At 42.8% G+C, this 25,883-nt stretch overlaps 2 protein-coding genes across 2 annotated transcripts in view; both read right to left on the bottom strand.

Moving 5' to 3' along the window:
- Positions 1-305: 305 nt before the first annotated feature.
- Positions 306-3,092, bottom strand: cops5 (COP9 signalosome subunit 5). The gene is made up of 8 exons (XM_088401809.1): positions 2,815-3,092; positions 2,365-2,599; positions 2,163-2,291; positions 1,833-1,898; positions 1,677-1,762; positions 921-1,032; positions 662-810; positions 306-560 (listed from the first exon to the last, which is right to left on the bottom strand). Exons 1-8 carry the CDS (start codon positions 2,949-2,951, stop codon positions 473-475), a joined length of 1,002 nt encoding a protein of 333 aa, XP_088257935.1. The 5' UTR covers positions 2,952-3,092; the 3' UTR covers positions 306-472.
- A 669-nt stretch (positions 3,093-3,761) lies between these two features.
- arfgef1 (ARF guanine nucleotide exchange factor 1) overlaps positions 3,762-25,883 on the bottom strand; it is a 32,303-nt gene continuing 10,181 nt past the window's right edge. Inside the window, 37 exon segments of the mRNA XM_088402110.1 lie at positions 3,762-4,752; positions 5,535-5,652; positions 6,095-6,233; positions 6,302-6,473; positions 6,664-6,803; positions 7,333-7,441; positions 7,510-7,558; positions 8,513-8,651; positions 8,738-9,003; positions 9,077-9,207; positions 9,898-10,058; positions 10,140-10,312; positions 10,370-10,521; positions 10,679-10,848; positions 11,703-11,743; positions 11,838-11,975; positions 11,977-12,143; positions 12,224-12,382; positions 13,133-13,261; positions 13,327-13,478; positions 13,924-14,089; positions 14,722-14,806; positions 14,894-15,099; positions 15,294-15,405; positions 15,494-15,695; positions 17,751-17,859; positions 17,937-18,076; positions 18,921-19,020; positions 19,089-19,323; positions 20,207-20,340; positions 20,429-20,676; positions 21,213-21,317; positions 22,126-22,453; positions 24,275-24,328; positions 24,526-24,705; positions 24,782-24,928; positions 25,017-25,173. Coding sequence (XP_088258236.1) covers positions 4,555-4,752; positions 5,535-5,652; positions 6,095-6,233; positions 6,302-6,473; positions 6,664-6,803; positions 7,333-7,441; positions 7,510-7,558; positions 8,513-8,651; positions 8,738-9,003; positions 9,077-9,207; positions 9,898-10,058; positions 10,140-10,312; positions 10,370-10,521; positions 10,679-10,848; positions 11,703-11,743; positions 11,838-11,975; positions 11,977-12,143; positions 12,224-12,382; positions 13,133-13,261; positions 13,327-13,478; positions 13,924-14,089; positions 14,722-14,806; positions 14,894-15,099; positions 15,294-15,405; positions 15,494-15,695; positions 17,751-17,859; positions 17,937-18,076; positions 18,921-19,020; positions 19,089-19,323; positions 20,207-20,340; positions 20,429-20,676; positions 21,213-21,317; positions 22,126-22,453; positions 24,275-24,328; positions 24,526-24,705; positions 24,782-24,928; positions 25,017-25,173 — 5,611 coding nt within the window. The 3' untranslated portion in view covers positions 3,762-4,554.

Below are 25,883 nucleotides of genomic sequence, written 5' to 3'. Positions count from 1 at the left end.
GGTCCGACCGCGGAGGGAAGGCCGCCGGGGGGGTCGGGAGGCGCGTCTGCTTCTTCTCTGGCAAGATGAAATGGGGCAGCGACTTCTTGTAATGATTTTCCTTTTCGCTACGTCTGGAAATGGCTTGCTGGGCTTTTTCACTTTTGTTTTTTACTCACATTAGCGCCGCTGTTATCAACGAGTTAGAAAAAAAGAAAAAGAAAGAAAATATGCGAGTGGAACTGGGGGCGGCCAAAAAATCAGTTCTCTGGTGGACTCTAGCCCAGACTTAAAAAATGCGGGGGGGGGGCATAATACACCAAATATATTTTGTGTGGATTTTCTTTTAATCATCCTGCAAAATAAACAACAATAAAAACCAATAGAATTCCACGCCCCCAGCCAAGGATTCACACAAAGGCTCATGGGAAATAGGAATAAAGTGGCGTCTTTTTTTTTAACTTGCAATACTCAGGAAGGGCCGGAAAAAAAATTAATTTGACGTGTTGATTTGATTGAAGAGTTTGTCCTTTATGACTTGAGACATGAGGCCGTGAATGGCTTCAATGGTCGTCTTGCAGCTAAAAGGAAGCAAAAAAAAACAACATTAATTTCACATTTTAGGAGGATTTGGATTATTCCCGTCAAAACGGTCTCTCAGTGTTTGGACGCGGCCCCTCACCTGTCCCTGGTGGCTTTAGCCAGCTTGTCCTCGGACTTCCTGTCGTGCGTGTCAAGGCCCAGCATGAAACTTCCCCGACCCAACTGGGCCTCCGATTGCTCCAGCTTCTCCGACAGGTCGAACACCTGACCCGTGGTGTAGTCCGAGTTCTAGGCGCACAAAAAAAAAAGCCTAATCGCAAGGCCCGAGGGGCCGCGCCGCCGTCGCCATCTTGACGCCCGCTCAATCGGGCAGTTTGGATAACGAGCCGACCGTTTACCGTGAGGAGACTGGAGGAGCTTAAAGTGTTGACCCAGTATTTGTTCCAAAGCAGCTCCAGCAGCTTTCGGTCCAGGGACGACTTGAAGTACGTCACTTCCAGCGCGTAATATCTACACAATTACATCAGATCAACGATATCAAAAATTAGGCATACAATGTTTTGTAAAAGGAGTGACTATAAAAAAAAAACAAGTTAACTCAGTTCCAGTTTATTTGCTCCTAATTTGAAAAGAAAAATGTGCCTGTTTTGCATTTTCCAACCCAGTTCCAGTTCATTTGCGCTTAATTTAAAATAAAGTACTGTTTTCCAAAGAAGTCACTATTAAAACAATTTAACAAGGTTACTCCATGTTCCAATTCATTTGCTGTTAATTTGCAAAGAAAAATGTAAAGTTTGGCAAAGGAGTATCTTCAGCTCAATTTGTCAATAAGTTGCTTCATGTTCCAAGTCATTTGCTCATATATTGAAAAGAAACAATGTACTTTTTTGCAAAGGACTCACTAAAATGCAATTAGTCGACTCGGCTTCCAAATCATTTTCTCTTAATTTGAAAAGAAACATTTTCTGTTCTTTATATGGCGGGGGGGCTGGGGGGGGGGGGGGGGGGGGTCTCAGACAAAAATATGGCATCAATTAATGAGTAAGTGTCGCCTTTTGTGAAATTCAAGATCTTTACATGCAAAACAAGATAGGCTGATTTCATCTAGAAAGCGAAAAAAAAACCAAATGTGATAGAATGTAAACATGACTCACTGTTTGCAGTGTACCCCAAAATCTTCAATCTTATTCAGAGGGATGGTTTGATACTCGGACGGCCCTTCGTCGGGAGGCTTGTACCCCTTGAAATGACACATTTTGCAAAAGTCAATAAAAAGCTCACAGTTGCCAAAAAAAAAAAAATCCCTCTACCTTGGGGTACGTCCTGAAGGCCCCCAGGTTGACTTTGCCCGCCGAAATCGTTCTGGTGGGGTCGATCTGTCAAAGATAGGGGAGACAAGACCCAAACAGGAAAATACAGCGGCATGAAAAAGTACCTCAACCTTTTGGAATTTCTCACTTTTCTGCATAAATTCACCATTAACTCATACAATCCCAAAGACGTATTTTTACGCATATTTGAAGAGTCTTCCACTATCAATCCCGGGGACTTTATTTCTTTATTTGTACATGCTAACTGTGTGTTTAGCGTAGCTTCTCGCCACGAGATGTCTCGGGACGCTTGCCATTTCAAGCTCTTACCACCACGGCAACAAAAGGCTCCTGAAACTGCTGGTTGAGCATCTGAGTGCTGACGTCGATGCCGGACAGCCAGCAGCCGTAGCCCGGGTGACTGTGGTACCAGCCGATGGCGTTCTCCAGACGACCCACCTGACCCAAAAACAAAACACCCGAGTCACTTTTTTGCGGTCCTACGGACGCGAAAGAAAAACACGAAACCAACCTGTTTGGCGTTCTCGATGTAGGCGGCCATGTACTCGTATGCGGCCGCCTGCGCGTTGACCCGGGTCTCGGTTCCCTCCACGGGCAGCGCAAAGCTGTCCATGATGATCATGCTCTCGCCGTCCACCTTGCCCAGCATGAGGCCCATCACTTCCAGGTTGCCCCCCGAGCGGGCGTGCATCACCATCTTCAGCAGCGCCAGAGCTGAGATCTTGGAGTACTTGAAGTAGTGGTGGCTGGTATCAAACACACACACATAAGCAAAACAACAACAAAAAACAGCACAGTCATTAAAGCGAATGGTGAAGCGCACGTGAGCGGGGGTTTATTGAATATCCAGTTGCACAGCTAGTTCCGGTGTTTATACCCTTTAAACGTCCATAAATGACGGTTGTGCGACTTGTAATGTTTTGTAAACACAATTATGACTTAATTCGTCACGCAAACTCACTCTTTTGTCCAAGGTTTGGCCGCGAGGATTTCCTGTTGTTGCTTCTTGTCATATTTGTAAATTTCGTCGATGCTCTGAACCTCCTGCATGCTGTTGGTGAGCTCCCAGGTTTTCTGAGCCGTGTTAGCGGCCGCCATGTTGCCTCGGAAGATGTGTCGATGTCAAAGCATCAAAGTTAGTTCAAGATGCGAAAAACGTTGTGGTTTTGTCCCAATACGCTGATGCCGCATCAAGGGTCCAAGCTCAGGGCGCCATGACAGTCCGATACCACTGACGAGAGCCGATGAAGGGGGAACGCTCGCTTTCGTGTCGCGGTTACATGCGAAAATCTCCCAGAAGTTTCGCTTTTGGACCATAAATATTCGTTAATATGCGTGTTGTATTAAAATGACAACAAAAGATTTGCTCGAGAATCGATTGTAGATCTAATTATTCGGCGGAATAAAATGCCGTCACCCGCCTTAAAAGAGCATAATGGTTCAGTCCAGAAAGCCCGAAAACGCAAAACGGAGCTCTACCGCCATCTTGCGACGAATATTGTTCGAGATCCTATTAAAGCAGTGGTTCTCAAACTTTAAATAATTATGAATAAACGATTGCCCACAGAAAAATATTCAACTTTAGGGATCATAGTAGAGATGTGTTGACAAAAATAAATCATTAACGTGACAAGGTAACGAGCGGTGTCACGTGACAAGTTGGGTCAAACCATTCTAGTAAGGGTAGAATCTGCATTTATACAATAATGAATTCTAATAACCTACTGAACATAAAATTAGTTTTATGAACTTATATTTTCCTCAATTAATACAATAATTATTTAAAAAAGATTTGAGCATGTTTGTTTCATTTAAAATCTAAAGTACCCCCATTTGAAAACCAGTTTCGAAGCTTTTTCCACGTTTTTAGTATAGCCGAGTAGAACCCAGTGACGTCACTCAAATGAAGCAAGTTCCAAAAAACTTTATTGACCTAGAACCTGATTAGAATGCCAGAGGATGTATCGTACACAAAGTTGTACATTTTTTTTTGCAACATAGAAAACTTTACATTGCTGCATCATATACATTTTTTTTTTCTACATCCATGAGCAGGAATGCGTCCCATTCACACGTAAAGCACAGCTGACATCACTCATTTACCCCCTTTCGATATATACACATCACGTTCTCCCAAAACCCAAGAAAAAAAATTAAATATATTATTTTTATTTTGTTTTTTTACACAAAGATGAAAACAGATTAATAACGTCTTTCGTTTTTTTTTTCAAGCAGCTAGCATCGAGTCGCTCGTCTTCCAGTTAAAAACTGAACATTACCGACATATAAAATGAAATAATTTAATGAAGCCTTCACTTAACGGTGAGATGTTACAGTCAAATCAGGGGTCAAATCTCCAGTGCGTTCCAAAGGAGGTCGAGTGCAGCGACAAATAATAATAAAATATATTTAAAAAAGAAAACAAAAACAAATCTAGTGTTATCAGATTATTACATCTGTACATCTGGATGTGAAAGTTTGCCGGGGGAAGCGGAAAGAGAGGTCACATTTCATCATGATTTCCGAATATGTCTTTGCGATCATTCAGTTACATTAAATATACAGTAAGAAGCACATTTTTCGTCAATTCTTAAAATCAAAATCCGGCTCGGCGATATGGTGGCGGGGGAGGAAATGGCTACAAACCGGACTTCTTTTTTTCTTTTTTGTTGTTTTTCGTGCCGATGGCCGCTGGCGGGCGTCACAGAGCTTCTTCCGCCTCCTCCGGGTCGGCGCCGCCGTCCGGGAGTTCCGGCCGGGTTGGGGGCTCGGCCGCTATGCCGAACACCAGGCCGATCCGCAGGTAGAATTTCCTCAGGACGGCGCGCAGTTCTGGGATGAGGTCCAATTGCATGATCTCGCACAGCAGCGGGTAGTAGCGCGAGGCGTGAGCCTTGAACTGCGCGAGAGGGACGTAAAGCAGAGCTTTAGTAGGCTTCATGCTAACGTAGAAGACAAAGCGCCATAGACGGGCTAATGCATAAATGAGAAACTGATATTTGAACACAAATAGTTTAGTAGCATTTTCTTTATCCTCCGTAAAGAGCCATCCACTTTGTTTGGACTACAAGAATTCACAAAGCATGTCTAATAAAGACCAACCGTCCAATTGCATGATCTCGCTTAGCAGCAGTTCCAGCTAGCTTCATGCTAATATAAAATGCCATAGACGGGCTAGTACATAAATGAGAAACTGATATTTGAACACAAATAGTGGAGAAACACGCTAGCGCATTTTCTTTATCCTCCGTAAAGAGCCATCCACTTTGTTTGGACTACAATAATTCACAAAGCGTGTCCAATAGAGACCAACTGTCCAATTGCATGATCTCGCTTAGCAGCGGTTACAGCTAGCTTCATGCTAATATAAAATGCCATAGACGGGCTAGTACATAAATGAGAAATTGATATTTGAACACAAATAGTGGAGGAACACGCTAGCGCATTTTCTTTATCCTCCGTAAAGAGCCATCCACTTTGTTTGGACTACAATAATTCACAGTTACAGTTACAGCTAGCTTCATGCTAATATAAAATGCCATAGACGGGCTAATAAATAAATAAGAAGCAGATATTGGCACATTTTCTTTATCCTCCGTAAAGAGCCAGCAGTAATTCATAAAGTGTGTCCCTTCCCCATCTGCGGTTGAGTAAATCTCGGACCCCGCGGTATGAACTCACCCTTTCGTCGCTGATCTTCAGAACTTTGGTGAGGAAGAGGAGGAGGAGGTTGGTCCAAGCTTCCCTGTGGCTCTCCGAGTTCAACGCCAGGAAGTAGGCCACCGCCTCGCCGCACACGCTGACCGCGCGCGCAAAAAAAAAATCTTCAGTAAGGATATGTATAATATATATATATATATATAATATAGCAAAAGTAACGACAATGTATATTTATATATTTATGAAATTGAAAATCGGGGGAAATGCATGATAAAACATGGGGTTTTCAATAGGTCCAAAACGGACAATATTTCCAATTTTGAATGGCAGTAAATGAGCCTGACATGGGCTAAATTTGACACGTATAGGGTGTACCTCTTGACCTCCCGTTTGCAAACATTTAGAAGGGACGGCATGGTGGCATATTGCTAGCTGTCATGTTTCGACAATCTACGCAATACTTGAGCTTCTTGGCGTTATTTTTTTTTACGCCTTTCCTTTGATAGCGGCTTAGCTAGCGGCTAATTTCCGCAGACGATTTGAGAAGGACTCGCGAGCGCGATGGAACGCGGCGGTCTTACTCCAAGAGGCGTCTCTGGACCTCCTCCCAGGCGTCCTGCCGCGTCTCGTCCGTGTACATGCGGAAGAGGATGCGCAGGCCGCACGCCAGGCTGCCCGTTTCCTGCTTCAGCAGGTTGGGCTTGGACTTGCCCTTGAAGCCTGCGACGCGGGTACAGACATGGGCGGCTGAGCAAGGCGCACGCCGGCGCGGCGGCGGCCAGCGTTACCCGCTTTCCACAGCAGCGTCCTCTGCTCGTTGTTGGAGTTGAAGGCCTTGGCGAAGCTGTGCGACTCCATCAGGCAGTCCAGCAACTTGAAGAGCTGCTGCGACGTCAGGTAGCGGAACATGCCCTGATCCGACGCCTCCGCCGCCACGTCCGACGCCTTGCCCGCGTCGCGCTTCCAGGAGACACAAAAAAAAAAAAAAGGGCGGGGTCATGGAAATGCCATTTTTTTTTAGGTGGTGATGCCAATTCCGATATTTGGCAGAATTAAGCCTGAAAACCAACTGAAAAAAAGATATTTGACGTCTATAGTCGTCAATGGTAGTGAATGAGTTCATCTTTTTCTTTTTTTTTTTTTTTTTTACCTGCGCTGCGGCAAAGTTCTCCGCATCTTCCTTCTTGCTGGTGGCGGGGAAGAAGACGATGTTGTCGATGGTCTGGATGAGCTCCAACTGGACCACGCACTTGATGAGCAAGGCGCCGAACAGGCGTTGCTCCTGCATCCCTGCCCAACGAAAAGTACTTTGAAATCACTCGAAATTTTCAAACGTCAAAGTACACAAAAAAAAATCACTAGGAGGCTAAAATATTCAAAATATGACAACAATCAATATGCCGTGCTGCCATCCCTTCTAAATTCTTGCAAACGGGAGATCAATAGGTGTCAAATTAAGCCCATGTCAGGCTCATTTACTGCCATTCAAAATTGGAAATATTATCAATTTTGGACCTATTTAAAACCCCATGTTTTATCATGCATTTCCCCCAATTTTCGCATGAATCCTTTCAACTCGCGAACGGGGCGCAATAGAAATTCTTGTGTTGACCCCCCCAAAACCACCGGGTGGCGCCAGCGGCCAACTTATGACATGTGCAAGCCTTTGAATGACTTCAATGATTGGCTTAGCCTGGACTCCATAATGAAAAGACATAATACTCATAAATCTTCCTATTCCAATTTCATAAATATTTAAGTTTACAGCGTACTTATCAATTTATTTATTTATTTTGAATCGAGCCCCCGCTCCACTCACTTGTGGAGCTCCTGCTCCTGGCGGCGTCCTCGCTCTGCTGGCTCTGACGGCGACTGTCGGCGCTGCTGACAGACCGCTGGTCATCCAGGGACTTCTGGGAAATGGAATCCTGAGGGGAATATCAAAACGTCACCCGACTAAAAGGATGGAAATCGCCGCCTTTGGCCCCGCCCTTACCAGCTGCTTTTCAAAGTGTTCGCCTTCCGTTGGACTCCAAGTTAACAGCCTGAGACAAACAAAATATTTAGAGTGGATTTTTTTTTTTTTTTTTTAATTACCGTAATCCCCCAAAATGGGATGCACTGTGTCCTTAATTTTAGTGGCAAATTCTGTTATTTCCTATGTTACAGTGTATAAGATGCACCAACACTTTGGCAACAATGTAAAAAATATGGCCAAACCGAATAAATATCATCTTCCTGAATCCTTCATATTTTCTTGTGTTCATGTCTGTAAATTATTATTATTATTTATTATTATTATTATTATTTGTTACGGGTTAAGTGTGTTTCTGATTTCCCACATTGAGAGCGGTCAGTGAACGCAGCACCAGTGTGTGGTGAATGCACTCCAAGCAGTTATTTTTCTTTTTGAATTTGAATTTTTTGCCATAAATACTTGAAGTCGCGCACCAAACCAAATTCATGATTGTGTGTACACGCCAAAAGACCACGAGTCAAATGGAATATCTTTCCGTGTTCTCTAACTGGTGCACGCTGAAATGAATCAGCTGGAGACATCCGAACTTTTACATGACCCTCTCCGTTTTATTAATATTCTTGCGTGTGAACGAGGATGGGCTCGGACGTTGGTTCAGTCTGCTCGCTTCTTATAGTGAAAACAATGCCCTAACAACCTCGGCTAACGCCGGTCGCTGTTAGCTGCAACTGGCACTTTTTTGCTAACAGCCAACTGACTTTCCCTCTCTCGGTCATCCCGTTACGGTATTTATTGTAAGTAAGAAAATGGCCGACGTAAAAATGCACATCTGCGCGTTAAAACTCGCGCACTTATGTGGCTGACGGATCAATCTTCCACAATGGTGTGGAACATTTTTAAAAATCGAATTTTTAAATTACCGCATCTAGGACGCAGCCGTACTTTTAGGCCTTCGTTTTTCAGGGAAAAAAAAGTACGTCTTATATTTGGGGAATTACGGTAGTTTGCAAATGTGTCTCACGCGTGCGGGATGGTGGTTTTGAAAATGTCCAGCATGCAGTTGCACGTCTTGTCCCAGGTCTCGGCGGAGAACTTCTCCCCGTTGAGGATGACCACGTTCTCCAGGCAGTTGGTGCCCGAGCGGGCCAGCTGCTCGTTGTCTGCGCAAAAAAAAAAAAAAACGTGAGGCGGCGTCAAAAACGGCCGACCTCCGACCGACTTTGCTAACGACTTGCGAGGCGCTCACCTTGCTGCACACACCAGTAGAGCTGAGCTAAAATGTCGTCCAGCAGCACGTCGCTGAGGGACTCGAAGTACTGCGTGAAGACGTCGCAGATGGCGTAAAGCGCGTGGTTGCAGGTGGTGGTCATCCACTCGGCTTTTTCCGTCTGCTGCTCGGGCAGCTTCATGTTATCGAAGATCCTGAAGACGATTCGGAACAGGTCCTGCCACCAGTGCTTCTCGAAGGTGTGCCCGTACGTCTTCATCACCTCAAACATGACAGTCAAGCCCCTGCGGAGAAGAAGGAGAAGGTGCCGCTTTCCGGTGGCGAGCTAGCCGCTGGCTTTGTCTGGCGGCCGCGTACCTGGTCCTCACGTCCAGCTTGCACCTGTTGATGATGCAAGACAGCTCGAAGAGGATGGGGAACCAGCCTCGTACCCACACGCGGTCCTCCGGCGCTACATTCATGTCGTCGCTGGTGTAGTCTTTGAAAGCCTGCCGTCAAAAGTTGCCGCGGGTTAGGATTCCGTTCCTCCACATCGGGTCCAACACAAATCGCGGTCCTGGTACGTCGCCACGGCAACAGCGAGAAGATTTTCGGTGTAGCATGCGTAGTTGAAGGTGTTTTTTTTAACCCTCCTGTTAACCTGTGGGTCAAACTGACCCAGTTCAAAGTTCCTGTTGAATGCAGTTTTCCAGTACTTCTTATTTGCTTACACATAACATAAAAAAATTGCATTTTTAAACATTTCTTGCTACCTTTTTTTTTTTTTTTTTGGGGGGGGGGGGGGGGGGGGGGGGGCAAAACCTGTGTCAAAATGACCCAAGAATATGATTACTGTTTCAACAAAATTTGTTGGTTAGCAAAATCACACACAATTTTTTTTTACCGAAGCTTCTTGGATAATTACAAATGACCCAAGATATGATTATTATTCCAGAGAAACAAAACAAACACACAAGTTTGAATCAAGTGCTGACCCAGAGACATTATTCCTGTTCTAGAACCGATGAACCTAAGTCACCGGTTAAAACAAAAGAATGGATTCGGATTAAACACGTTTCCGACACGACCGGGTCGCGAAAAAGTCACCGGGTCAAAGTGACCCAGGGAAATTACGGCCGCTTCTTACAAACCAACATAACCCGAGGGCCTATGTACGTTTTGTACAAAGCGTGAAGCACCTGCGGCCTCCCCGAGACGTATTTGGCGCAGTGTCGGATGAGGCGGATGGCTTCCATACTAGTGTCGGGAAAGGCGGCGTTGCAGGCGAACTCCGACAGGCACTTGACGGCGTCCTGGAAGGAGTCGATGGTGGCCGCAAAGTGCTTCTCGAATACATTCGCTGCCGAAGACGCCAAAGACGCGGGTCAACGGGGGATCGCCTTCTCCGGCGAGGGCGGGGCGCGCGGCCGCCGGCACTCACTGACGATGTGGCCCGTGGTCTGAAAGGCCAGCTCCACGATGCTTTCGTCCTGGTCGGACGCCGCCAGGTGGAAGACGGAGAAGATGTTTTTCCAACCCGAGCGGATGTTGGCCGCCTGGGAGTTGACCATCTGGGCGATGCAGCGCACCACCATGTCCCTGATGGTGGGCGATCTGGACACGCGGGACAAGGTGAGACGGCGCCTCGTTAACAATGCCGGGACCGCGCACCTGTTTTTCTTCATGATGTGCTCAAAGGGCCTCAGGAAGTCCTTCTGGAAGCGGAAGTTGGCCAGCTCGCCTTTCTCCAGGAACTTCATGGACAGCTGCCTTAGCGAGTCCACGGCGAAAATCGCCACATCTTCGTTGGAGTTACAGCCCACCTGCAAAACCCGTTTCATTACTTGAAAATGAGGATTCAAAAATCAACTCCCCAGCCTGCAAACACTTTTTGGCCTCCTATTGTTTTTTTTTTAATGCTTTCCAATCAATGGCCCAAATTGGTCGGGAAAAAAAAAAAATTGTCGTCCCGCAACCCACCTTGTTGAAGTGGTCCCCGATGACCTCCCAGATCCTGGACCACTGCAAGCGGATGCGGCCCATGTTGTAGTAGGAGATCTCCACGATTTTCTGCAGGCTGAACATGCGCGGGTGCGTGGGCGAGGCCAGCTCATCCATGGACACGGCGCACAGCCAGCGCACAAAATCCACTGAGGGACAACACGGACAAATATTCCTCAAATTCCATTCTTTTCTTTGACTTTGCGTGTGCATGGCTTTAAATGTTAATGTTAAGATTTTGCTTTGACACGTTCAATCCCAAAGACGTAAAAGGTCAAAAATGGCTGGTATTAAAAAAAATGAGGCACCAAAATGACCAATTACTTCACAACATAAGTAACTAAAGTAATTGACAACTTTAGGTCATTAAGTACATGATTTTGGCAATCAAGTACTAAAGTACACAATTACTTTATGTACATGTTATAATTGATTACTTTTAGTACTTTAGTAGCTAATCAATTACGAAAGTAACTAATTACTTTAGGTACTTTAGGTAATTAAGTACTGAAATTAAGTACTTTAGACAATCACAAAAGTAATTACTTATTTTATGTACTTAAGTGCTAAAGTAATTCATTATTTTGATACCTAAGGTAATTGATTACTTTTAGTACTTTAGTTACTAAAGCAATCAAGTACTGACTTGAAAATTGATTATTTCACGACTTCAGCACACGATTATCTAATGTAATAATTGCTTCCGTACTTTAGTTCCGTATTTTAGTATGTGATTACTAAAAAGTCATGTATCATTTTTGACTAATTACTTCATGTAATAGATTACATTAGTCCTTTATTCTTTAGTACCGAGTGTTTTTAGTTAATCTCTGGATCAAACGCAAAATTATTCAAATAAATAAATAAATAAATAAGTTCCTGGATTGAATGTCTGCACTCTTAAAAAATATCAAATATCAAAAAATAAAATGATTTAATGCTGAATAGTGAAAACACATCTTTTAAAAATATAAATTGAATATAATCCTTGCGTATGCCTCACCTATCGCATTGCCATCAAGTCTGGTCGAGCCTGTGAAAATCCTAAAAAAAAAACAAAAAAACAACACAATTAAAAAAAAAAAAGGGTTATCGCGAATATTTCTCGATGACAATCATCAATATCAGAATGAGTTACCTGTCCACGGCCACCACCACGCTCTGAGAGCTGGTCTCTCCGATGGACTCCTGGATGCTGGCGATCTGCTTGCGGTCCACCGCGCCGCCAACTGCGCAGCCGAGGCGCCCGTCACAAACGCTTCTGACGGGCTCCGGCCATCCAATTTGGCGCCGACTTACCCAGGCCCAGGTACTCGTCGTTGCTTTGTTCCCTGGTGCTGGCCATGAAGCCCTCTTTGCCGCGCACCGTCCCCGAGATGTAGCGCGCTTTGACGCCCGTGCCGATGAGCTGCGCCAGCTCCAGCTGACTGATGCACTTCATGATCTGAGATAAAAAAAAAAAGTGAGCATAATCAGCTATTCATTATCACTGTAAAGTGGATCTTTGCATTTTTCGATAGCGACCTCGTGCCAGGAGTTGCCCAAGTAGTTTCCGTCGGTGTGCGCCACGGTGATGAGCGTCTTGATGGTGTCGATGTTCTTCTGCTTCATTTCGGCGATGCCCGAGCTAGCGGTGAGCAGCGTGAACCTGGCCAGCGCTTGCACGTAGGCGTCTCTCTCCAGCTGGATGAAAATAAACATGAAAAAAAAATTCTGATTAGCAAAATATTCTTAAATCTACATTTAAATATATTCCATTTAGAAGAGTTTCCAGTTTTTTGACTGGTATTGCAAATTTAATAGTATTTCTTTACCAACTTTCGACCAGTATCTTTTTTACAGTGTTTAATATAGGTTACAGATTAGTCTAAAACAGCAAAAAAAACTAATAATAATCATACCATGTGCATCAAACTGCCTGAAACTAAAAAAAAAAAAGAAAGCCTTTTGCCTGGGGTCATCTGCCCCATTATTTGAGAAGCAGTGCCCTAATAATTTATTTACCAGTGTGAAATGGCATTGAGTTTCTCACCTGATTCCTACCTGTAATATATACAGCGCTAGGTGTCAATTGAGACCTGTTTTTAAAATTTGATTGGCAAAAAAATGGAATGAATTCGATTTGAAATGACAGAAAGTGACATTTTGACTGTTAATTGATTAAAATGTGCTTAAAAGTAAAGAATGTGCTTGGCTCCAAGTAGGCTTCATTTTTTCATTGGTTTCATTTGTTTTCATTATTATTCACTCTATTTTTGTTCATCATTATGATTATTTGTAAGTATCAAGCGTTGAAGCCTTGTTTGTATACTACTTGTTTAAAAAAAAAAAGGGGGGGGGCCAATAAATGGACATTTTTGACCAAACGTGATGAATAATCATGATTTGAACCAAAATATTTCAATTCAAAGTTTGTGGTAGTTTTCTGCGCACCTGTATGGAGAAGATGCAGGCTATCCTGATGGCGCAGCGGATCCCCTCCAGACACAGCGAGGCCACCTCGGTGTCGTCGCAGTCCTGGAGGCCCACGCTGAAGGCGGCCAGGAAGGGCGTCCACGCCAGCTTGGGGACGGCGGCGGCAGGAAGTGAGCGACCGGCGTCGTCCGGGCAAAGGTCCCACGGCCTACCTTGAACATGGGGCGCACGTGCTCCAGGTGGGTGGCGCTGGTGAAGGGCGCCTGCACGTGGCTGACGGCCTCCATCAGGGCTTTGGCCGTCTTGGCCATCTGCTCCATCTCCACGTTGTACAGCAGACGCCGCTGCTTCTCGCTGGCCACGCCTGGAGGGACAAACACAAGGCTGAAATTGCGCAAGAACAGAAATCGATAGTCATTTGATCGAGCTCACCCTACAACAATAAATAAAATGAAAAGTTTGTTTTTTTTTTATGGGAGGGGGTGTTTATGAGAATGACGTAAAGAGCCCAAACGTTTCGTGCCAAGGTCGATTTACTTCGTTTTTTTTGTTTTTCTTTTTTCACATTGGAAGGGTGGGGCAAGTCAACGCAAAAAAATGTTTGAACAATAATTATACTCTCTATATAGCTTCACTAGTCAAAAAACGGAATTTTATTAAGCAGTAAAAAGAATAAAAATTGATAGTCATCCGGTCAAGCTCACCCTAAAAAAAAAGTTTTAACAATAATTATACTCGCTATATAGCTTCACACCCCGACAAGAAAACAAGTGAGATGTCTTTGCAGCATGCACGGTTGCCACACTCACTCTGCTTGCTAGACTTGATGGTGAGCTCCTTGGTCTCCTTCATGGCGATCTTCTTGCCGGCAATCTCGTCGTAGATGGCCGACAAGTACTCCTCGGGCAGGTCCTTGCTGTCGTTGATGCCGCGGTTCATCTTGATGTACTGCTCCTTGCTCATTTTGTTCTTCACCTTGCCGGGGAAGAAAAAAAAAACAAAACTGCTCAGACTTTGGTGTTTAGCTGAACTCATTTCATCTAGGGCTACACAATAAATTGAATTTTATTCGTGATCACGAAATTGGCTGCCACGATGAATTAAGCTGATCCTCGGCGACGTGTTTTTCAATTTTTTTCTGAAAATTCTGGTCAAATGGTTGTTTTTTTATGGAGACTAGCTGACACCCTTGACTAATGCTTATCTAATATAATACAACTGAGCACTGTAGTACTAACTGTGACCATTGGATGGCAGTGTTTCCACACTTACAACACAGCTATTATCTGCATCAATTCTAATTGAAAAATGGAAGTCAATCTTTCATATGGCAATACCCATATTTACATAAACATAGCACACAATATTGTTGGCCTTGAAAGGTGAGAGAAAAAGCTCAAAATACTCGCTTAGAGCTTTCCTTTTCCGAAAAAACTTGACACTGAAAGAGTTAATAAGTTGACTGATTTAATACCAGACATTTTAGGTACTCCTTAAGCCAAACATGAATAGATTTATTGGGGAAAAAAAGTAACTGGATGTTTGCACTTTATAAACGTAAAAATAAGGATTGAAATTGAAAGAGTTCATCAAGATGGCGGACGTACTTGTGGACTGTGAAGGTCAGTGGTCAGCATAATGATGGAGTAGGCCAGCACGTAGGCGGTGTCCGCGCTGGCAAAAAGGGTTTGCCTGCGGGTAAACAAACGTTCCCGACAATAAATTTGAGGCCTTCGCGAAGAGCTCGCGGAAGCCGGCCGGCCGGAGCCGCTCGCTCACCCCTGGTTGCACTCCAGGTATCTGGCGGCGAACTTCTCCATGAGCCGGTCGATCTTCTGGGCCTCGCCGGGCAGCCGGAAGCCCTCCAGGAACATCCGCAGCGCCGACACGAAGTCTTTGCCTTGGAAGTCCATTTGATCCACGTAGGCGTACATCACCTCCTTGTTGAAGCGCTCGTTATCGCCCAGGAACTCCCCCACTTGGGTCTGAGGAAAGTTGCGTTCATAGAAGGGAAAAGTGATGTCAGTTGCCTTAGTCTGGATTGAGGAAAACGGTTTCCTTGGCAACAACGGCAACATAAAAAAAGAGATATTTGTCATAATATTTTTCTTTTGAGTTGGTATGTGTGAAACGGTGGTATTGGCCTGGCTCATGTGGCTCAGAGTGCGGCGGGCCGAACCGAATCAAGGCGCTCCTCTTGGTGCAGGAACTGAGCCAGGTCCTCTGGGGTTGTACCCAGCATGCCTTGCTCCTGAAGGTACTGGATGCCTCTCTTTGGTTTCTTGTTGAACCTGCAGGAAGAAAAAAAAAAAAAAAACAATCGCATCGGCATAAACGCGCTCCGAAGATAAGATTTCGAGACGCGAGAGCGAAACGGACAGGTCGATGCCCTGCTCGATGATCTCCTTCTGCTGCTTGAGGACCTCAAACTGCTCGGGGTTGTCGGTGCCCGACATCTGCGTGCTGTAGCTGCCGATGCCCGACGAGGCGGTGGAGTCCAGCGAGTTGATGCTGCCGTAGCGGTTGATGGTCTCGGGGGCCCGCGTCTCGCTGCTCTCCTGCTCCGACGGCTTCTCTTGGCCTGGGGACAAGGAACGCACAAGGGGGGTCCCCATGAATCGTTTGATTAGAAATCGAGTGAAATTACGACTAAATGTTGATAAGAAAAACGGGCGTTTGGGAAATCTATGCAAGGAGCTCACATAGCGGGATGGCATAGGTCAAAGTTTTTTTCTGACAAAACGATGAGGCGCATGAGAAGGGAGCGCATACAAGCTAAATTCACATTAACTCCAGTCCTTCTACGCCAGGCATTTGTTTATTTATTTCACTTTTTTCATGTGTTGGCTTAAGGATGCTCTAAAACGGGCTGGTACTGAATGAATTAAGGACAAAAGTATTTAATTACTTTAGTGCTTAAGTAATAGATTACGTTTAAGCTCTTATTTTAGGTACTTAAGTGCCAAAAGTAATTACTAGGCAATGGAGTACTAAAGTAATTGATTACTTTGTGTACTTAAAGCTAAAGTAATTGAACTCCTAAGTACTTTTGTACCCGAAGTAATTGATACATTTTAATCCTAAATGATTGGTGAAATACTTTAATATCTAAAGTAATTAATTTAATATTTTATTACATAAGGTAATGATTACTTTAATACTTACACAACTACTTCAGAACTGAATTACGTAAAGTAATACATTACTTTAGTACTTAATTCTTTTGGTACCAGCCATTTTTAGACTATCCTTTAGCCAAAGACTTGAAAAAATGAAAAAAAAAAAAAAAAAAGAGGAAAAATAAGTACCAGGGATTCATTAAAAAAAAAAAAAGCGTAAAAATACGTCATTGGGATTGAATGAGTTACGTAAAAGGTTTTGCTATGTAATATCTATCTAATGACAGCAGGCAGAAGGTCACATTGCACAGGCGCACTGTAGTCCGGCGTTTGCGTGTCGGAAACTTTTTAAAACATTCAGGAGGGTGTCGTCACGGTAACGCGAGCCGCTGTTTTGCTAGTGATCCAAATGTTCTCTAATTACAAAAAAACAACACACAACTCCCACTAAAGTCATCCAGCTAACAAGCATGTGCGCTAATGCTAACTGTTACCTGTTTTGGCTTGACAATCAGGCCCGAAGGGAAGAAAATAACAAAACAGTTACGTACAAAATGGAAAAAAGGCTCCTTGTCGAAATTGTATTGTCACACAGGTTGGAAATGTAGACGCTAATGTGTTAGCTGCTTAAGCTAAGCTTGTTCTTTTGTTTGTGCTCCACCTTTGGCAAACAATTCAAGCAGAAGCCAAAAAAGAAGTTTTGCCTTGCATGCAAACGACAATTCCTCTTGCACATAATCTCACTCAACTTTATGTTGTGGATTGATGCTTTATAAACTGCAATTCCACACGAAAACCAATAACCATGTTTTTAAAAAAAAGAATATAATAATGCAATTTCGTCCACGCGTTCCAAAAGTAAACATTTTTTACAAGATTCAACATATGCCCATCAAAATTTCACAAGGATACACTCAAAAAAATTCAGTTCCTAATCGAATATTAAATAACTCACCTTTGAGATAATTTTTAACGGGTTGAAAATGACCAAATTACTTACCAAAAAGTCATAATTCTCCCCATTAAAATACAGACAAAAACGTAAATTTCAAGTTTTTTTCATCCATTATTTCTAAATTTTGGAAGTGATTCAAAATGTTCAACTTTTCAGGCTATATATACATCCCAGCGCCAACAATTCCCTCTGAACAATTATTTTTTCCTTTTATAAAGAAAAGGTAATTAAAAGCAAAAACAATAAGCAGCCTTTCAGCTTTTACTCTTAATTTCTTTAAACCGTTTTCTCTAATTTTTCATAATGCAAGTATTAACCTTCAATTCAGGAAATGCCTGTAATTAAAGGTGTTTCCAAACTTTTGACTGGGACTCTATATATCTACAAAACTAATTGCATTTGCCTGCATGCTATATTAAATCATGATATATTAAAGTATCGCAACATTACTGAGAAATACTGCAATCATGTGTGTCTGTGACTGAGTGCTTTGCACATCACCTAGCCTAATTTTAATGCATCAATATTTTTTTTTTTTGGAGTTTGCCATCTCTCAACTCACCAAGGCTTGTCTGGGAATTGGGGTTGACATACTGGTCCTTGCTCCACTCCACCATACATTTCAAAATGGACACCAGGCATTCCAGGCCTTTCTTCCGCAAGGTCAGCTCCTGCGGACGTCGCTGGAATGTTATTGTCATAACTGAGCGTTATTTATGGAGAATTGTTCGCAGGGAGCGCCGATGACCTGCGGGGGCGTGGTGCCCAGTTCGTGCCCGCCGCGTCCCTGCGCTATTTTCGAAAGGTCGTTGACCAGGCGCTCGAAGATGTTGGCGGCGTTCAAGTCGCAGTCGTAGTTGACGTAGATGTCCACCACGCTCTGAGCATCTGACGGAGAAAGAAAAGTGGGGTGATGTAGATGATGTAGAACAGGGGTGGCAAACTTTTTTAATTTAGGGCCCACATGGAGGAAAATTTATTCTCATATAATTTAAAAACAGTTCGTGTCAATCATTTGTAGGTTTTTGTAGATGATGGCCTGGTCCCAATTCTCTGCAAATTGGGGTGGTAAATCGTACATGAGTTGTTGCAAAAAGAATATAAAACAAAGACAAATCAAGTCAAATAACATCACTTTTTTGGTCCCCTTTGTATCCTAATATAACATTTTTCCTTTAGTTGCATGAAATGAATTGAAATTTTCCATTTGGTCATAAAATACTTATTTTGTATAGGACGAAAGATAAGATGAATTAAAAATAAAGAAATACAATGAACCGGAAATATCCAATGCCCCGATCAAAATTTGTGGTTGGAAAACTTCTTTTCAAGGGGTGCAGTGAAGTGCAAAGAAAATTAAACGGAATAAAATGGTGCTGTCGTGTCTCATTTTTGAACACTGGTGGCACCCGCGTAATGACATATGCGACAGATGAGGTTGAAAAAAAGTCAAAATACGTCAAATACGGAAGCGCTAATTGCTGAGCTGTAAATAAAGTAAATAAATGTGAAACGTGATCATATCTGCTTGCAAAAGTTGCAGTGCTTATCTGCGCATTTCGTGGAAAAATAAATTAAGGACAGCAGGGTAATGGGTTCAGTCCTATTCATTTTTTTTAATGCTTCGCAAAATCATCTTGCAGGCCAGATTAAACCTCGTTATGGGCCAGAGTCTGCCCGCGGGCCACATGTTTGATACCGCAGATACAAAACATAATTGTGGGATGCAGACCTGCGCATATTCTGGTGAGCGTTTGGATGACCATCCACTTGTGGTCGAAAGAGCTTGTGGACGTCTCCAGGATGTAGAGGAAGATCTCCTTGAAGAAAACCTAGCGAACGAAGCGAAGCGCCGTCAGCGGGAAACGCCATCCCCACACCCTCCGCTGGCGTTCTTCACCTCGATTTGCATCTTGAGGTGCGTCTTAAAGTGCGACAGGAGCGTGAGGAAGATGGACAGCGAAAGCTCGAAGACCTCGGGCACGGACGAGACGCCGTTCTTGGACAGCGCCACGCACAGGTACTGCTTGATGGCGTTGATGAACATCTCGTTGGTCTTGAAGATGGGCCCGGCGTTTTGCAGGATGGACAGCAGCAGCTGCAGCGACAGCACCTTGGAGCGCAGCTCGTGAGACCTGAACGCACACAGGGGAGGCGCAGTTGGGATGCGGCGTAGGGACGGGAAAAACGAGGGGATTTATTGGATTTTTAGCTGTTTTCTTTTCCCCAAAAATATTGATATATTTTATATATATTTAATCCTTTTGTATTGTTTTGTGTAATCACATTATCTTGTCAATTTTTTTAGGGTTAGGGTTTTTTTTTAATTAATTTTTTTAATGTTTGGAAATGTTAGTTTCTTAAAAAAACGGTATTTGTGAAGTTTTCTTCTGTTATTTTATTATTTTTCAATATTTGCATCATTTTTTGAATTTCCATTATTTTTCAGTGTATTTTTGTTTGTAAACTCCTAATTTGCGTATTTGTTTTACCCAATATTTGTGTATTTTTTGATGATTTATGAAGTTTTTATCTAATGAGACGTTATTTCCTGAAAATATTTGTAAAATTATTTTGTTTTTTTATTTAAGCTCCGTCATTTAGTTGTATTTTCCTGTTTGTCTATTAATACCACTTGAAAATTCTTAAAGATTGTGTATTTTTCATATGTGTATCTAATTTTAGATTCTATTTGCATTATTTCACATTTTTATTGACAATTAGTGTAGTTTATTTTTATTGTTTTTTTTGGGGGGGGTTTGTTTGATCATTTGTGTATGTTTCTATTTGTGTTGGTGAATTTAAAACATTTCAAAATTCTTGCTTGTTATTTTTGCACTCTTTCAAAATATTTGTGTTTTTTTTTTTAATCGTCAGATTACAGGTAGCTTTATTTTTGTTTGATTTAAGCGGCGTCTCCTCTGGAATATTTAGTGACCTGTGCCGCTATACCTCAAGCAAGCGGCCATTTTGAAAGGCGTGATTCACAGCAACATCTATTGCGGGAGGCCCATTTACTTGGGATCCGGCGGCCCGTCCGACAACGGCTTCATGGACAGCTTGCAGAGCGAGCGAAAAACCAGGAAGGCGTCTTTCTGGAGGATGTGAGAGAACTTGGCGCCCGGCGGCTGACCCGGCGTCGCTCCCGATTCCTAGGACATTTTCAACAACAATTCCATCAATATTTGTCAAACTTTTATTTCTTTATTTTTTATGTATATAAGATTCCTTAGTAGTCACCTGAGTGTCAGTGGACGAGAGGGATAGTCGGTCGTCGGGCAGCGACGGCGCGAAGCTGGCGGAAATGGGCGTGCCGGGGATGCCATTGGCGTGAACGTGCTCGCTCTCGCTCCCCAGCGCGCCTTCGTCCTCCAGGGAATTCGGCGCGGCCTGCGGGACCGTTTCGGGTCGCTCTCCCTCCGCTTCTGCCAGCTCGCCCGATGTCTCTTTGGCGTCCGTGCAGAGGTGGGCCGCGTCCAGGCAGTTACCTGCAAAAAAGAGTGAGGTTCTGTTCAACTGGGACACTTTTTTTTTTTTTTTCTCCTAGTTTTGGTTCTGGTCCTTTTTAAAGTAAGGTTATGAAAGGACAGCATCGTGCCTTGGGCCACTACTTTGTTCTTGACTAAAACCACATGTTTGTTCCTCTTACACTCAAGCGTGAAGTATCCATTTGAAAAGGCCAATAAAAAATGACCATAAATGACAGCGTGGCTTCATGTGCACGTTGTAAGTCAGCTGTCTTTTCAGCTGGGTTCGCATTCCACATTAAACCATAAAAAACTGTGGCGAGAATAAAATTCTCTTACAAAAAATAAGTCAGTCAGAGTTAAAATAACTAAATTGAAAAGCTCAAGTGAAAGGGTTATTAGAAAGAAAAAGTCATAATGCGCTAGGAAAGCAATTATTTTTTACCATAATGATTCCAATTGACTAAAAACTGACAGTAAAAATGGCTGCTTATTTCTTTATGTGTAAAAGCTCTTGTGATAATGTGATTTTTTTTCCATCTGAAAGTGAATCTGACCTCCTGCCACAGTGTTGACCACCTCCTGTAGGATGCTCTGAACAATCTCCTGGGCTTTCTCTTCATAGTTGGGACTTGCGTCGTCCTCTTCCTCGCCTGCAGCATCTGAGCATATATACAAAAAAGTGCAGGTATTTTTTATGACTTTAATGCTTTGTGTATTTGCTTATTATTTTTTTTCCGATGTGCATTTTCAGTTTTTTTTCCATTAGATTATTTTTCCAATGTTTGTGTAGGTTACTTAATGTGATTTTACACTTTACACTTTACATTTAAAAATTGTATTTATTTAATTCCCAAAATTTGTATGTGTATTTTTTAGTTTTGTTTTCGAAAGGAAATTTTTCTGTTTTTCCGCACAAGTGTGTTTTATCATTTTTTTTATTATTTCCAGTTGTTTTTTTCCCAATATTTATGAAGTGTTATGTGATTTTACTTTTTTTATATTGGTATGGTTTTATTATTAGACATCCAATATTTTCTGTGTGTTTTGTAAGTGTATTTGTAGCATATGAAAATTCTTATTGTGCGTTTGCTTATTGGATTTTTTCCTATTTATTTTTCTATCGTGCAGTTCTATTTCAGATTTTTTTTTCACAATTTTCTATTATTTCTTAATCTGTGTAGTTTATTGTGATTTTATTTATTTTTTAATATTTGTAATTTTAATCTGTTCAATTTGGATCATATTTCTGTTCGAGCAGTCAGAAAATGTGAACATTTTTGATATTTGCATATTTTCAATCAAACGTTTCCCTGATGTGTATTTTTCATTTGTCTATTTTTCTTTTTTGTTGCATTATTTTGTCTATGTTTATGTTTTTATTCACATTTAAATGTGTGTTGCTTGGGTGCCAGTGACTTTTTTTCCCCTGTAATTATTATACAATCGGATAAATTGTCAGTATCTTACTCTGAGCTGCGGCCGTGGCTTGGTCGGCCTCCGTCTGTTCATTCTCCGCCGTGCAGAATTCGGAGCCGTTTTCTGGATCGGGGCTCTCGTAGACAGGCCTGCGCTCTGCGGGCGAAGAGCGGCTGCTGCTTCCGCCGCCGTCGTCGTCGTCGCCCTGAGGGGCCGGCGTGGAAGGGGACGACGGCGTAGACGGCGCGGTGATGCTCGGGGCGGCGACGGGCCCGTTGGCCTCCCGGGCGGGAACCTTTGGCGGCGTGTGGATTTGAGGGGAGTCCGGTTCTGCGTGCTGCCGGTGCCTCTCTCGTTCCAGCTGCTTTGCTTCCTGCAACTAAATGATAATATTTCCTTCCTGTAATACGCCGACTTCATTCTAGCAATCACACAGCTATACTGATGTAATTAAAAGCAATTGTTGATTTTTTTTTAATCATCATGTCACTTATATTCCTTCAACCGTATGCTAATATGAAGGACAACATGCCGGTCCAAACATCACGAGACCGAACGGACTTTGCTCTGCCGATGAGCAGCGTGCTTTTGTGTATCCAAACAGACGGCGCTACTTGCTAGCAAACACAAACCGCAGAGAGCAAGCAAGTGTTCATTCCTTTCAGCCAAGCTCCATCAACAGCCCATGATGCGTTCAAGTGCAATGAACGAGTCGGAATTTAGGAGAAACGTAAAAAAAAAAAAGGCACAACAAGTGAAGGAGACATGAGTCACAAGCACACAAAACGATGGCGATTGATGGCCTTTCTCAACGGCGTCATTGACTTAAACATTCTTCATGCCTTGTTTTCAAAATGTCAGCCGCTAAATGAAGTTAACATCTTGACTGACGCTATTAGCATCGAGCGTGGAGGCCAGACACCTCCGAGGCGGCGCAAACAAACTAAGCTCATTATTTAAATGCCACCCGAGCCCGAGTGTGCGTTAAAATCAACCCTGTGTAAGCGTAAGTGTTTGTAAGTGTGGAAGACGCGCTGACGCACGCTTCAACTGGATCGCACAACTAAAGAAATGTCTAAAATCTCAGTCAATTAATGATGTTATTATTTGTTTGATTATGCATAATCAAATCATTGAATGCTGGAATGCAACTGAAAATTAGTAACTATAATTTGATATTCGAAAATATGGCGTATTATACATTTATATACTTTACAGAATAAATTTCACTCTACCTTTAATTAGCAATTTAGTAGAGAGTGAATGATTCTTCATAAAAACTCCACTTTGTATATTCAAAACAACAGCAAAACCTTCACATAAATGAAAATTTGCTAGCCGAAAGATGACAAGGTGCAAATTATAATTGACAGGCTCATAAAACTGGCATTGCTAGACTCATATATGCAAACAAGTAAAAGAAAAAAAAGAGTCCAAAATACAGTTCCAATGTGTGCCCCAAAAATTGTTTCTCAAAAACTTTGAAACAGTGTTTCTCAACCACTTTTCACTGAGATATTTTTCCAGCCAAGTACCCCAAGTAACTGAGTCACTAAAAACAATGTGCAGCCGTATCAAATTTTACAAAATAAAGATGCGCGACGTTCTGCAAAGGAATCACAGTAACACATTTACCATTGCGTCATTTTCTAATTGATGTACTCTCAATTCGAAAATAAACTGTTACTGTCAAAGCATCAAAGAGCATTCAATTAGATTTTGTAATACCTGTGGAAACCCTGCTAAAATCTCATGCATTCCCATTTGAGAACAAATGATTTGGGCATTAACATTTTCTCACATTTTTCTCTGTTTAATCTCTCAAAGTTCAAGCCGTCAGAGAAGCTTGGCAAGAAAAAAAAAAAATCTCAAACAGTGAGGTCGCAAAAGGCGAATCGCATTAAAGCGAGGGAACATCGAATAAATATTTGTAGTTACTACTATTGCGAATGCTTTTTTTTTTTTAGTATTGCCCTAGATGTAACCATGCTGAAAACTAGGACAAGCTATGAAGTGAGATGACGAGCCAAACATGAGGCGGGAAGAACACGGCAAACTGGATGGACGGAGGGAGGAGGAAGTAAGAGGGAGGAGGAAACACAAGAGAGGTGGCACAGAGTTTGGAGGCTTTGTGGGTCAGGCAAGTGGAGGGGGAAAAAAATAATAACGTTCACGGCAGTCCTGCACGTTTTGGTTTTACCTGGCGATCGCGCTTTCTGGAGGCCAGAGACCAAGATAGCTTGTGATTTGTAAGCTATGTGTCCCACAGGGAGGGAGGGAGGGAGGGAGGGAGGAAGGAAGGTGAGGAGGAGGGAAGGGAGGGGGGGGGGGTGTCATTCAAAAAGAAAAAGATGACATTAGAGCAAGGCAACACGGAAAATGTCCGACAGTGGATGAAACCAGGAAGTAGTGTTTATGGGCAGCTGGAGGGAAGGGAGCGGGGTAACGTACTGCTTGGTTCTCCATGCGGGCGAAGATGACGTTGAGCATCTGCGTGAGCGTGGCCTTGGCGGTGGTCTGGTTGATGAGGTTCTTGCTGGCCAGGTAGATGTTGTAGCAGGTGCGCACCGCCTGCAGCACCGTGCCCTCGTGGATCTCGATGTGCTGCGAGGTCACCGCCGTCAGGAGGGCCTGAAAGGCGGGCCAAACGAGGCGTCAGCGGGATATTTCGGGGGTGTTTTTTTCGTAGACGGGTGTCGTGGAGAACCTTGATGATCTGGAGCTGCACTCCCTCGTCCGTCTGCGGGCCCTGGAAGCAGGCGCAGATGGTCTCGATGATGCGGTCGATCAGTTTCTTGCCCGGGGCCGTGCTGTCTGGTGCGCTGCCTGTCAGGTGGCCGTACGCTATCAGCTTCTATAAATAAAAACAAAGAAAATATAGATCTGATGAGAGGAGAGGCGCTAGAAAACCCCGGAAATTTACGAGCTGTCGAGGCACTGACCTGTAAACAGTCAAGCGAGGTGATGACGATGCGGGGACATTTGGACTGACACGCCAGCTCGAACGGCAAGAAATACTTGTCGGCTTCGATGAAGTTGGTCTTTGATTTGATTGGCGGTAAAGTGCCCGAACCCGATTTGCCATCTCCGCTGGGCGGACTACAGGGAGGAAAAAAAAAAAAAATTGAAAAATGGTACTGTGTTGTATTCAAGGACAGTGGGAGAAACAATATAGCCAATATGTTTGTTTTCTTTTAAATTGATACCAATTCTGATATTCAGCTGAATAAAATTACGATAAGTGCAACGATTAATCAACAACTAAACTATCAAATAAAAAACTCAGTCATTATGTTTGAAAATCGATTTATCATTTATAGATTTAAAATTTTTCACAAACTCAGAATTTCAGGTTCTCTACCGGAAATATTATCAGATTCCTTTACTGATAATTGTGTTGAATAAAAATAAGACAGTATCAAAAATCTGCTTTTACTTTAGAAAAAACAAAGATCAAGAATTTTCTGATATGGTACGGCCCAAACCAACAACTATACCATAAAATGTGTTTTCTGCAATGTTAATTTGAAGAAAAGTGTTTTTTTTAATTATTATTATTATTATTACCACAAGATGAATTCAAACATTTTTTTAACAATCTGATTCAGCCTTCAATCAACAAAATATTCGACAGATCAATCGATTATCAAAATAATAAGTGACCCTAAAAAATGTTGGGGGTTCTTTAATTAAAGACATTAAGACATGAAGTCAATTATTTGATGGTTTTACAATTGATTGTCTTTTTAAAATGTAACTTCAATATTGGATAAAATATTTCAAAAATGGAATTATTTGTTTTATGAGGT

Source organism: Hippichthys cyanospilos, chromosome 19 (assembly GCF_059441005.1).
Source record: "Hippichthys cyanospilos isolate Australia breed blue-spotted pipefish chromosome 19, RoL_Hcya_1.0, whole genome shotgun sequence".
NCBI classification, from domain to species: domain Eukaryota; kingdom Metazoa; phylum Chordata; class Actinopteri; order Syngnathiformes; family Syngnathidae; genus Hippichthys; species Hippichthys cyanospilos.
The sequence above is the reverse complement of the archived record's forward strand: the minus strand, read 5'-3'. Positions and strand labels throughout refer to the sequence as shown.